This window comes from Ambystoma mexicanum, chromosome 11 (genome assembly GCF_040938575.1).
Source record: "Ambystoma mexicanum isolate Mex_15411 chromosome 11, UKY_AmexF1_1, whole genome shotgun sequence".
In the NCBI taxonomy this organism is placed as follows: Eukaryota; Metazoa; Chordata; class Amphibia; order Caudata; family Ambystomatidae; genus Ambystoma; species Ambystoma mexicanum.
In genome coordinates, this window is record NC_090934.1 from 1,357,669,238 (window position 1) to 1,357,682,639 (window position 13,402).

At 47.1% G+C, this 13,402-nt stretch overlaps 1 protein-coding gene across 1 annotated transcript in view; it reads left to right on the forward strand.

Moving 5' to 3' along the window:
• TRPM1 (transient receptor potential cation channel subfamily M member 1) overlaps positions 1–13,402 on the forward strand; it is a 594,536-nt gene that overhangs the window by 560,519 nt on the left and 20,615 nt on the right. Inside the window, exon 26 of the mRNA XM_069624914.1 lies at positions 9,746–9,878. Coding sequence (XP_069481015.1) covers positions 9,746–9,878 — 133 coding nt within the window. The remainder of the gene's footprint in view (positions 1–9,745; positions 9,879–13,402) is intronic.

The window sequence follows — 13,402 nt, forward strand, 5'->3', positions numbered from 1 at the left end:
ATGTTGGAAGGAACACGGAGTTAAGACCACGGTGCATCATGGACCATGAAGTCCAGAATGGACGTAATCGGCGGTTCAGGACAGCATGCCTCCTCCGAAGCCCCGCACCTCTGGGTTTGCCTGGGTGGATATGATGATATCTTTGTATCAATCGGGGGGCATTCATGTTAGAGACAGGTTCCCAGGTGCGCTCACTGGGAGGATATCCTTTCCATTTGACCAAATACTGGAGTTGACCTCTTCTGTACCTGGAGTCACATTCCTGGAAACCTCGAATTCGAGTTGATTATTGACAATTACTGGAGTTGGTCTTGGAGCAGTTCGAGTGGATTGTACAAATGGTTTTAACAGAGAAGTGTGGAAGACTGGATGGATCCTTTTCCACGACTCTGGAAGTCGGAGTCGATAGGGCACTGGATTAACAATTTCCTTTATAGAGAAAGGTCCATAATACCTGGGAGCCAACTTATTTGGTCGTAGAAGTCGCGGAAGGAGTTTCGAAGACAACCAAACCTTATCTCCTACTGCATAGGAAGGACTAGGCCTTCTCTTGGTGTCTGCATAGTGTTTAACAACTTTTTGGGCCTTTTCCAGGTGTTCTTTGGCTTTCTTGTGCACATTGAGCAGTGTTTCAATCCAGGAATCGACCGCAGGAACTGGGGTAGGATGTGGAAGAACGGAGGGTAGTACTGAAGGGTGAAATCCTTGGCTGCAAAAGAACAGACTGATCTTGATAGCTGAATGATCCGAATTGTTGTAGGTGAATTCGGCCACAGGAATCAAGAGTGACCAATCATCCTGTACCTTGGTGGCGAAGCAACGAAGGTACTGTTCCAAGGTCTGGTTGACTTGTTCAGTTGCTCCATTGGTCTGTGGATGATACCCCGAGGGCAATGTGCGCTGGATCCCCAATATCCGACATAGTTGTTTCCAAAACTGGGATATATGCTGGGGCCCTCTGTTGGAAATGATCTTGGAAGGTAGTCCAGGGAGTCTGAATATGTGTTCCAGAAAAATCCCAGCCAATTCAGGTGAAGATGGTAGCTTGTACAAAGGTGTAAAATGAGCCATGTGTGTAAACAAATCGATGGTAACCATTATGGTTGTGTATCCTCTGGATGGGGGTAATTCCACGATAAAATCTGTGGCGATGATTTCCCAAGGTCTTGTTGGTATCGCTGGTTGGTGTAAGAGACCTACTGGTCTTCTGTTATCATATTCATTCTGATTGCACACTGCACAGGATTGGACATAAGTTCTTACGTCGTCATTCATCCTTGGCCACCAGAAATGTCTCTGTATAAGACGGAGGGTGTTGGTGATTCCATGGTGTCCGGAATGGAGGGTATCATGGCATAGATTTGTGATCTTATGTCTCGGCTCTTGTGTGGGAATAGCCAGCGGTGTTTCCTTGAATAGAAATCCATCCTTCATCATGAGATTCCTTAAATTGCTTCCTTTAAACTCCTTCCAAAGTTCGGAAGACGGTGTCTTGGCTCGAATATCCTCCAGTAGTGTAATGGCTTGGGCAACAAACACTGTTAGGAACATCTTGGGAAAAGCCCGGTCCTCAAGGGGCTCATAATCAGGACGCCTGGACAGGGCATCAGCTATGAGGTTATGTGCTACAGGAAAATGGTGGATTTGGAATTGATATTGGGCAAAAAACGGCTGTTTCTGCATTCCAGGGATTGTAAGACCTGTAAGTTCCGATGGTCCGTACAGACTTGTACTGGGTGTTTGGCTCCCAGAAGGAGATGACGCCAGTCAGTGAAGGCTTGTTGGATGGCTAGCAACTCCTTCTCCAGGACGGAATAATTAGTTTCACTGGGAGTCAAAGTACGGGAGAGATAGGCAATGGGATGTTCCATCTTGTCATCAAGTTCTTGTTTCAATACTGCTCCGATGGTGTAGTCGGATGCATCAGTTTCAACTAGGAAGGGTCGATCTGTATCAGGTTGAGCTAGGATAGGGGCTCGAGTGAACTCCGATTTCAATCGTTGAAATGCTGACCCCTGAGCTGAGGACCACTGAAACGGAGTGTCTTTCTTTAAAAGTGTGACAATAGGGTGTACAATGTCGGAAAACGTGGGTATGAATTTCCTGTAAAAGTTAGCTAGCCCCAGGAAGGATTGAATGTGTTTCACAGTGGTAGGAACAGGCCAAGACATTATGGCATCAACCTTGGAAGAATCCATTCAGATGCCTTTTGGGCTAAGAACAAATCCGAGGTAGTGAACGGTTGATACATGGAAAAGACATTTTTCAGGTTTGGCCAGGAGTTTATGTTCACGTAAACGCTGTAGACGTGTTCTGGGTGTTTTTGAGGTTCCTTGGAGTAAATCAATATGTTGTCTAGGTATACAATGACGAAAAGGAACAACATGTCAGAAAAAACCTGATCCATGAAACGTTGGAATACGGCGGCGGCATTAGCAAGTCCAAAGGGCATCACCAGATACTCAAAGTGGCCAAAGGGAGTTCTGAAGGCTGTTTTCCACTCATCGCCTTGTTTTATACGAATGAGATGGTAGGCACCCCTGAAATCGAGTTTAGTGAAGATGACTGCCCCCCTCACTGCCTCCAGGATGTCCGAAATAAGAGGTAATGGGTAACGGTCCTTGAGGGTGCATTCATTGAGGCCACGGTAATCCAAACGTGGTCTAAGCTCTTTGGAATCTTTCTTAGGAACGAAGAAGAGATTGGCTCCCACTGGGGACTTGGAAGGCCGAATAGTTCCGTTTGTTAGGTTGGTGTCCAGATGTTCTCGGAGGGCCCTCTTTTCTGGCTCGGATAGAATGAACCTTCTTCCAAAGGGAATCACAGCTGAAGGTTCTGTCATGATGCCTGCCCCCGGAAGACCAGACCAGGCCCAGCAGCCCCGGAAGCAGGCATCATGCCACTTGGAGCATGCCCAAAAGCCCCAGTTAGGGGCTGTTTGGGTGCAGTCCTGGCGCCTATGGCGCCAGGCTCATAAAGATAATGTCAGTCCTGGTGCCATGGGCGCCAGGCTCATTATTGATAACTTACCTGAAGCAGACCATGCTGCATACTCACCTGAGGCAGACCATGCTGCATGAAGACTCAAGCCAAATGAGGCTTAGGAGGGACTATTTTACTGAAGGGACTATTTTGTTACTTGGGTGGGGCTGTGGAAGAATACTTACCTGGATCTTCTTCCAAGGCTATTTAAACCACGCCCAGACAGCTACACATGCTTCGCGTTATTCTGCTTGCTGCAGCCTAACGCTCACTGTGTTTTCAGCAGCTCCAGTCTTCAGCCACGCCCGCTTCAGTCCTGGGACTCCTGAAACAAGAAGAAAAGAAGGATAAAGGTTAGAACAGGAGTTTTAACTTTAATCCTTACCTGAATCCTGATCCATTTTGCCACGGAGCTGAAAGACAGAAGTCTTTGAAGCATCGCTTTGCATTCCTACGGCGCCGCGCTGAACTCACCTGCTTGGCGGTACTTCAGCATTCCATCACGCTCTCTCCATCTCGCGGCCGCCCTCCGACACCTAAGGAGACAAAGACAGCAAGGTGAGCAAGGGGACTCTCTAAGGCTATACAAGCTACCCCCAAGGACTTACCTGATTTACCACGGGGGGTACTCACCTCATCTCGGGTCGGCGCAGTCAACTCTGCTTCATCGCCGTACCCCAGCCCCTAAGGGGAAAACCACAATAGACTTACCTGAATCTTACCAATTGCCATTTGGAAATCTTCGAGTGGATTAATCGGCAACCTGCAAGGAATCGGACAGAGTGAAGATCAGACATTTGAACTCTTATGAACAATTGGACTTTAGAGTCAATACTGGAACTCACCAATTCCTCTACGCCAGTGAAGTAACTGGTCATCAACGCGCCCCTGCGGTCGACGCAGGATGGAGAGCTCATCCTTCCAAACCATCAGGTGAGACTAAGGAGGGGACATCAAGAGTGATCTGTGGGAAGACAACAGGAGTGGGGAAGGTGGGTTGACACTCAATTCCACGGGTGGTTAATTCCTCTTCTCTTTTGCAGAAGAATATTCCTGCGAGCCAGACAAACTAGGCTGAGCGGGCCAGTCCAGTCAGTCATCTCGGCGCTACACGTCACGCTGGTGGAAACAACAGCGGCCCATTTCCGGTCGATGCCCCCGTCGGAACCAGGTGAGCGTAACAGGTTCAGTATCAATGGCACAATCTTCAGGCCTGTGAGGTGGGAGATATTGAACAATGGCTGTTGAAAACACATCTGAGTATGTTTGGTAAGCCTGGGGAATCTGGACGATGTTGGCGACTGTTACTGAGGATTGCCGGGGTTCCTGGAGATTTTCTGAGGGGCTTGGCAATGTGGTAAGAGATAAACAATGGGACATGTAGTGTTCTGATCCAAGAAACAAGGAGCCTGCTGCCCAATTGATGTATGGATTGTGTTTCTGCAGCCAAGACATGCCTAAAACCAGGGGATAGTGGGCAGATCTTATGATTTCAAATCTAATCATTTCTTGATGGTTGTTTATCGAAAGCAGAATCTCCTTGGTTTGATGAGTTATGGGTCCCGAAGACAAGGGTCTGCCATCAATGGCTTCAACAGGTTGCATTACCTCCTTTGTTTCTCGGGAATGTGATGGCTGAGGGCCCAATCATGATCTATGAAAATGCTCATGGCTCCGCAATCCACGAAGGCCAGGATGGGGTAGGATTCTTTTTTGGAAGGTGACAGAAATGTCTATAAAATCATGGGATTGTTCTGTCCTGGGGAGTTCAAGGAAGGAATTGATGAGGAGCAAACATCTTTCTCCCGAAACTGTGCTCCATTTAGGATCGGGAGCTGGCGTTTCCCAAATGTCGAGGCGGCGCAATAGGACCCTCTGTCACAAGGTGTTTATCAGAGGCATAATACATGCACAGCCCTGTATTGATCCGATGGATCCTTTCGTGGGGGGAAATTGGTCCTCAGAAGGTGCCTAGTTGCATGGGTCCTGGATCTGAGGCCTGTGATGCAATGGCTTCTTTCTTGTAGGGGTGGTCTGTGACTGCCTTTGGGGATGTTGGCTTAGGCTTCCTTTTCTCTGCCTTTCTTTCCTGGATCCGGAAATCAATCTGTAGGGAGATGTTCATGAGAGCTTGGAAGGAGCTTGGGCGTGCCACCCTAGCTAATTCGTCCTTTATCTCATCATTCAGACCTCTCCGAAAGAGGGTGAAGCTGGCTTCTTGGGACCAATCAGCCTCTTTTGCTAATTTTCTAAAGCGAGTCACATATGTGAGCCTATCCTGGGACCCTTGTAGGAATTCAAGCAGTCTTTCTTGTGCACTATACACAAATTCTGGGCGATCAAACATGGCCTTAAGGGCGTCCACAAACCCATCGTAATCATCCAGGAGTGCATCACCCGCATTGACTAAGGGGGTTGCCCAGGTTAAGGCATTGCCCGTGAGATGTGATATCATAAATCCCACCTTAGCTCTTGGGGTGGAAAAGTAGTACGGTTTGAAGGTAAAATGTACCAAACAAGAATCAAGGAAGGAACGGAGGATTTTTGATGAGCCATCGTATTTGTCCACTACTCCTCCCAACAAGACACTTTCTTTGGCTGCAGAGATAAAACTAACTGCTTTAATGCTGCATTCTCTGCCTTAAGGTTCTGGACTTTAGTGGTTAATTCCTGCATACCTCGCATGAGATCTTGAGCTGCGGCTTCCATATCTGCCTTTGTATCAGGTTTGAGGCGTCTCAATCTGTCGCAAGTCTCTCCCTTCTCACCTGTTTTTCTTGCGACCTTCTTGGAAGTGACTTCCTTCCTTCGCACGGTCTGGGATTTATACAGGCCCGTGTGCTAGTCTTCGGATTCCAGCGTGAGATTTGCAATGTCCTGTGCTGGGTAATGTTCAAACATCCTGGATCGGGAACCAGGAAGGGAACAAAGTCCTGACTCGGAGGTACGGGAGTATTGTAGGACCGAGTACACAAAGGATCCAGGAAGGAAGCACGGAAGTAGGAGGGTAAGGAAAGGGAAAGAACGGGAAAATATAATCAGGAAATTGGGAACAAGGACTAGAAAGGAAGCGCCAAGCGGACTGCGGCAACACATGTCTGACTACTCCAAGCAGTAGCGTTGAGACGCGCAGAGCCGCGGAGGCGTGGCTGTTTAGTAGGAAGTTGCACGTAACGCGCAAAGCTGGTAAGCAGTGTTTCGAAAGAGATGGCCATGTTGGAAGGAACACAGAGTTCAGACCTCGGTGCATCATGGACCACGATGTCCAGAATGGACGTAATCCGCGGTTCATGACAGTTTATTTTTTCTACCCTTTTTTACCCCTCTCTAGCCAAAAGCATCTGTGGTAGCGCCACATTCTTTCTTTACCCCTTTCTAGCCAAAGGTATTGGTGGTAGTGCAACAAACATGTTTTTGTTACCCTTTTTTACCTTTCTCTAGCCAAAAGTATCTGTGGTAGCTCTACAAAGATTCTTTTGTTTACCTCTCTGTTAAGGTGATCCCAATCAATAATCGATAATCAATAATTAGACAAACTCAAGAAAATTGAGCAACTAAAAGTGCACAAGAACATGAATGGCTGTGAAAACACATTAAAACATTCTCAATCATCATAATACAAAACATAAGCTTTTAAATGGAAAACACATTTTAAACGGTTCCTGGTTAGTCATAAGAATGTTTTCATTTTACATTTTTTAAATTATTTTTTTTGGCTTAGTTGCATATTTGTAATGCGCTTAAACAGCCAGAGGTTACAAGGCGCGGACCCGGGTATCGAACTTGTGTTGCTTCATGTTGTCTTGCTTCCAAGGCAGGCACGTTGCCGCTGAGCTATCCTCCCTCCATCATTCACACGTTCTGCCACAGCCCCTGCACCACAATTCTACGCATCCTGCATCCTACCTCTTGCCAACACATCCAAATATGCTCCATAAAATTACACCCCGCAACTTTCCACCAAATCCCTCACGTTCTTTTATTGACTTATCCTATTGGTTAGTAAAATGTAACACCTACATCTATAGGCGCAGGCTACTACTATTGGATATTCATTAACTGAAAACTCCTCCTAAGTTTGTTCTAGTAAACAATATTGCATTTCATACTGTCATTTCATTGATTGGCTCTATACCACCATAGCCAATAGCCACCCTAGCAGACAGAATTCTAATTGGTCGGTAGTTTGCTCATCTGACCTTGGTCACTTTAATATGATGCCAAGATGGGTGGTGAGGTTGGAGTGATGAGCGGGCTGCTATAATCCAAATTGAAGAAGTTACTCCCTTCTCGTTCCCAAGCCTGAGACCATGCCAATTTGGTCATGGGCTTGGCGTGTCGTCCTTGTGTCTGGATGTACCAAGGGAGTACCAGGTGTGCTATCTAGTTGAGCCTGGAATAAATGATCACTGTTCAAATCACCTGGTAGATCACCACTATTCAGAACTCATTTGTGTCTTATTTATTGAGTTTTCTGCAATTCTAGCCTGTGTGTGATTTGCTGTGCATTTATTCATTAGGAGGGTGCTTGGCAGGGTAGCTATTTGCACCTGGAGATCAAGGCTATCTGTACTTTCTCGCTGATACCAATGGAAACTAACTAACTTTCTAGTGTGGTTTTGATTCCCTTTTGGGGCCCCCTTCCTTGCTGACCTTGATGCCTGAGCATCTGTCTGAACATCGTGAGGCTTGGGATTGCGTGCAAAGCAGTTTTGATGTCAGGATTCAGTATTTCAGAATAAAGTCCTATCACAGTTCTATTTAAAAATGTTTTTGGTGTCTTGCGCGTGCATACTGCCATGCATTATTCCCTGCCCATGTATTCTGCAACCATACCCCTACCTATGCCCATCTCTATGCTACTTGTTTGACCCTACCTGGGTATTTTGCAACATTTCTCTGTAAGTGTCAGTGCACACTACTTCTCCCCCTACGTGTGTAACACAATCTATTCTACTCTTTATGGTGATTGCATTATCACTAATGTTTAAACTGGCTGTTTACAGGTCACTTCACTTTTCAGCTTGTACCTTGGTTCACCTCTGTGAATATCTGGGAGCGGGACCAAACTTTGTGTTGATTTTATATGCATCAATCACACCTCTCCAGACAAAAGCATCTGTGGTAGTGCCATAAACCTCATTTTTAGGTTCTATTGCAGTTTTCTGACCCTAGACTTCACTCTCCACATATTTCCCACCACACTGCACTGCTGCACACCAACCTTGCACGCACTCCACCATTCCCCATTAGTCCCCACTTCACTTAAACCTGCTAGACTCTAAAACATCACACAAAGCTCCACCGCACTCGATCACACCCAAAACAGTGCACAACAGCCAGCAAATCTACATCACTTCACACTAAGCTCCATCATTCGCACGTTCTGCCACAGCCCCTGCACCACAATTCTACGCATCCTGCATCCTACGTCTTGCCACCACATACAAATATGCTCCATAAAATTACACCCCGTAACTTTCCACCAAATCCCTCACTTCCCTACCACATTGTATCACACTGAATTCCCCACCATGCTCATCAATCCTGCACCACTATACTTTACTGCACCAGTAAAGCGGGTTAGATAGCACAGCGAGTAGAGCGCTTGCTTTGACATCCGCAGGTTCAAATACCGGCATGGCCAAACTCTGCCTTTCATCCTTCTGAGGTTGATAAAGGAGCACCACACAACGTGGGAAATAATGAGCAGCACTCAGATGATTGAGGGTTCGTAGCGCTATATAAATGTAAACGATTACTATTATTATTACCACACTCCCCGCTCCTCCTCATTAAACTTCACTACTCGCGATCACATGCAAGCACATGCCACCAAATCAAATTCCACTCGGCCACTCCTAGACACAACCAAGCACCCTCCTCTACGGTTGTGTACTAATTGACCTTTTCACAATTGACCTCGGGAGAATTGATCTAATTTAGAAGGTCAATTAGGACATACATGCGGGGGGAAACCCCCCGCAAACCCCCCACCCAATCCAAAATGCCCTGTAACCCCCCACCCAATCCCCTTATATTATTTATAATCCAAAACCAACCCAATACATATATAAAATAACTAAAATAATATAAAGGTCAATTGTGCAGAAGGTCAATTAGGACCACTTTAATTAGGTCAATTGTGCAAAAGGTCAATTGTAAAAGGTCAATTTGGGTAATACCTCCTCTACATCACACTGTAATGTGTCCTTGCCACTACCCACCATACTCCTCTACACCACTCACCATCACATTCTGCCACACGTTAAGAAATGTCACACCAGGATCTGACGCAACCAACCACATTGCACCATTGCACCACATATGTAGTGTTCACTTACTTTTATTGGCCATTCACGTGAAACCCCAAACCAAAGGACCTCTCTGCACTTTTAGGAGGTGACATTCCTATGAACCGCAATGAAATCCAAGTTTTTTACTTTAGAAAGAAGAATAGCAGTGTCTTGCTTGCTCAGATTCTGATGTACATGATCTGTGCTTTAATATCCCTCTGTAGCTGGTGCATTCACCTCATGAGCTACGTAACTGCAGAGTGAAATGTGCTGCTTCACTTTGATAACAGTCACACACAGAATCGGAGTCCCCTTCCTTTTCTCTGGAACCACTGAGGCAATCTACAGCCTCACGCCCCCAATCCTACTCCCTGTGCAGACCTCTCCACTCTCATTTGAAGGTCTATTTTCAGTCTTCTCTGCCAAGCTCTGCGCCAGTCTCATGGATTTATTATTTTTCTGAACAGAGTTATTCCTGAACGATGAGGAGCTGAAGAAACTCTATGAGTTTGAGGAGCAGTGTGTGGAGGAGTACTTTCAGGAAAAGGAAGACGAGCAACAGTCGTCGAACGACGAGCGGATCCGCGTCACATCCGAAAGGTATTTAAGAAAGGTTTTTTTTTTAAACAGACTGCTGTAAAATATGAATATGATTCTTCCCATTTCTAAGCAACTTAATAATAGATGGTACTTTTAAGCACCTTAGTTGTACACAATTTATCAGCCACACAACGATGAAAGGCTGAGCTGACCTCCCCCCAACCCCACGACCTCCTCCCGGAAGTCCAACCCACAAGGTCAGATCTTTGAAGCAAGCATATAACCCACTGAGCTATCCTGCCAGCTTGGCACTTATTTGAAGTATACAAAGTTCCTCCCTTTCTCAGTATTAACGTTTTGGTGGACTGGCACCATCTCATAAGAATCACCTTTACTTAGTACTGGCTTTTCAAGAAACACCACTTTAGCATTTTCCATTGTAAACAGGATCCTACATGTCCCAGCATGCAAGGTGTTGCCAGCTAAGGTGTCAGGACTGGATAAAGATCTAAGATGACATGAGGCAAGCTGCCATTGATCAGTGGACATGAAAAGGCCATGAAATGTACGTTTAGAAGATACTAAAAAGAGTAATGTTTGAAAGGCCCAGAAGTTTGCAGAGTTCAGCAATAACCAGTTGCCATACAACTCCAAGTGTGAAACCAATTGGAGGACTGCAAACTCAAAATGTACACAGTACCCTCACTTGGCATCAGATTTTTCATCAGTGCCACAAGTCTTCTTTATCCAGATGATGAAGGAATCACTGTAGAATATGGTACAGCACCCAGGTGTTTTGTTTTACATTTTGTCAACAAGCATTGGCAGAGACAAAAGTTTTGACTTTTGTGGAGGCCTGGGATGGGCATTTGTGCAGCACTACCATAACTCTACCACCTGGCCATGAGATGGCAACAGCTGGCAAATGGGGTGAATGCCTGGGCATATGGTGGCAGTGTCATGCAAATGCCCAATACCCAGCCAGAAGCCAAAACTGTTGACTTTGCCAATGCTGACTTTTAACCACCAGTGAGCGCAAGGAACTGTTGTGAGAATATATACATTGCAAAAAAATTAAGTATTTGAAGGCATACTTTTTAAAGATATTCGTATTATGTCAGGTGCTGCTTTACAGCTGTAATTAACTCTCCTAAGACTACCTCGAAATAATATTGCCATCTGCTCGAAAGCACAGAGCTAGCTGAATGAGACCCCAGGGTGTGTGTTTTGGGCAGAGACGGGCAGGTAGTGGGTGAGAATGGGCACAGTAATTAGCATGGCCGTGGGTGGTCTGTGGGTCGGTAAAAGGCAAAACAACCGCCACAAGTGGTGCGTCCCTTCTCACATCCTAGCTCCCTCTTATCCATACTCGTATGCAACAGTGTTAGATTAGCAGCCATTAAAAGCCACAACTAAAAATAGTAGCAGTGGTCATTAGGTCCAGCCGTAACATGAATAAGGCACAGCTGGGTTAGACTACTTGAGCAAACCAAAAAATGATGGCTGCCAATGAATATAATTACCCAGAATCCCACTACAACTGGGATGCCAGTGGGATTGTCCCAAGATACATCCTCAAAATAAACCCCATGATGAACGCGGTAAAGAAGCTGGCAAACAGTGCTCTAGCGCAGTAAATGTGCCGGCCAGGTTACCAGTGCCACCGGAGGCCATATAATGGGCATTCAATGCGCGAGGCGCATATGCCATGTGATGCAGAAGCCCACAGTCCCATAGATGGTCAGCTCATACACTGTAGGTCGCAGTATCATTCAATGCAGGGGACCCTCGCATTCCTGCAGCCCCCTTGGCAGACACTAGACCCTCAAGACCGTCATTACCTCCCACCAATGTTAATGTGCTATTGGTCCTGATGCTATTTTATTCACAGAGCTGCTAAAAGACTGCTTAATTGATCTAATCAAAGAGACGATTGACAAGCACATGGCATCTGGTTTCATACACTGTATTCCCATCTGATTGACAGGGTCCCTCCTCTTCCTACATGCTTCCGGGTTGGCCAGATATTAATCCCCATCAGACCAGTGTCTCCCCGTCAGACCATTGTTTCCCCACACCCCTATGCCTCCCCATCAGAGCTACGTTACCAACTCTGCCTTCCCATATCCCCCATCAGAGCCTGCATGTTTCCCCATGGCCCCATTGCTCCCCATAAGAACCACCATGTTTCCCTATGCCCCCATCACCACATAAGAGCCTGCATGTTTCCCCATGCCCCCAATCCTCCCTATAAGAGCCTGCATGTTTCCCTATGCCCCAATCCTCCCCATAAGAGCCTGCATGTTTCCCTATGCCCCCAATCCTCCCCACAAGAGCCTGCAGGTTTTCCCATACCTCCAATCCTCCCCATACGAGCCTGCATGTTTCCCCATGCCCCCAATCCTCCCCATCGGAATTGTATGTTTCCCCATGGCCCCAATCCTCCCCATAAGAGCCTGCAGGTTTCCCCATGCCCCCAATCCTCCCCACAAGAGCCTGCATGTTTCCCCATGCCTCCAATCCTCCCCATCAGAGTTGCATGTTTCCCCATGTCCCCAATCCTCCCCATCAGAGCTGCATGTTTCCCCATACCCCCAATCCTCCCCATCAGAGCTGCATGTTTCCCCATACCCCCAATCCTCCCCATCAGAGCTGCATGTTTCCCCATACCCCCAATCCTCCCCATAAGAGCCTCCATGTTTCCCCATGTACCCAATCCTCCCCATAAGAGCCTGCGGGTTTCCCCATGCCTCCAGTCCTCCCCATCAGAGTTGCATGGTTCCCCATTGCCCCAATCCTCCCCATCAGAACTGCAGGTTTCCCCATGCCCCCAATCCTCCCCATAAGAGCCTGCAGGTTTCCCCATGCCCAATCATCCCCATAAGAGCCTGCATGTTTCCCCATGTCCCCAATCCTCCCCATAAGAGCCTCCTTGTTTCCCCATGCCCCCCATCAGTGATCCATGTTTCTTCAAGCCCCCATTCCTCCCCATCAGGCCCCCCATGTTTACCCGAACGCCCATCAGTGCTCCATGTTTCTCCAAGCCCCTGTGCCTCCCCTTCAGAGCTGCATGTTACCTCCTCTTCCATCCCATATCCTCTGTCAGAGCCTCCATGTTTCATCAGGCCCTCATGTCTCCCCAGAAGACTTACATGTTACCGCTTCCACCTTCGCATACCCCCAGCCCGCCCCATCATCACTCCATGCTTCCTGTACCCCCATCCCTCTCCATAAGAGCCTCCATGTTTCTGCATGCTCCCATGTCCCCCCACCAGAGGCTCCATGTTTCCTCATATCTCCATGCCGCCCCCACCCGCCCATGAGAACTCAGTGTTTCAATATGGCCTCCCCATCCCCTTGTCTCCCCATCCATGTTTCCCCTGTTCCATGTTTCCCCATGACTCCCTATTAGAGCTTCTCGCTACCACTCTGCCTTTCCATGTCCCCCTACCAGAGCCTCCATGTTCCTCCTTGGCCCATGCCTCTCCATCAGCGATCCCTGCTATAACCTCTACTTTCCCATGTCTCCCCATTAGAGCCTCTAGTTTCACCCTCCAATGATAATAATCACACCAGGAATGTAC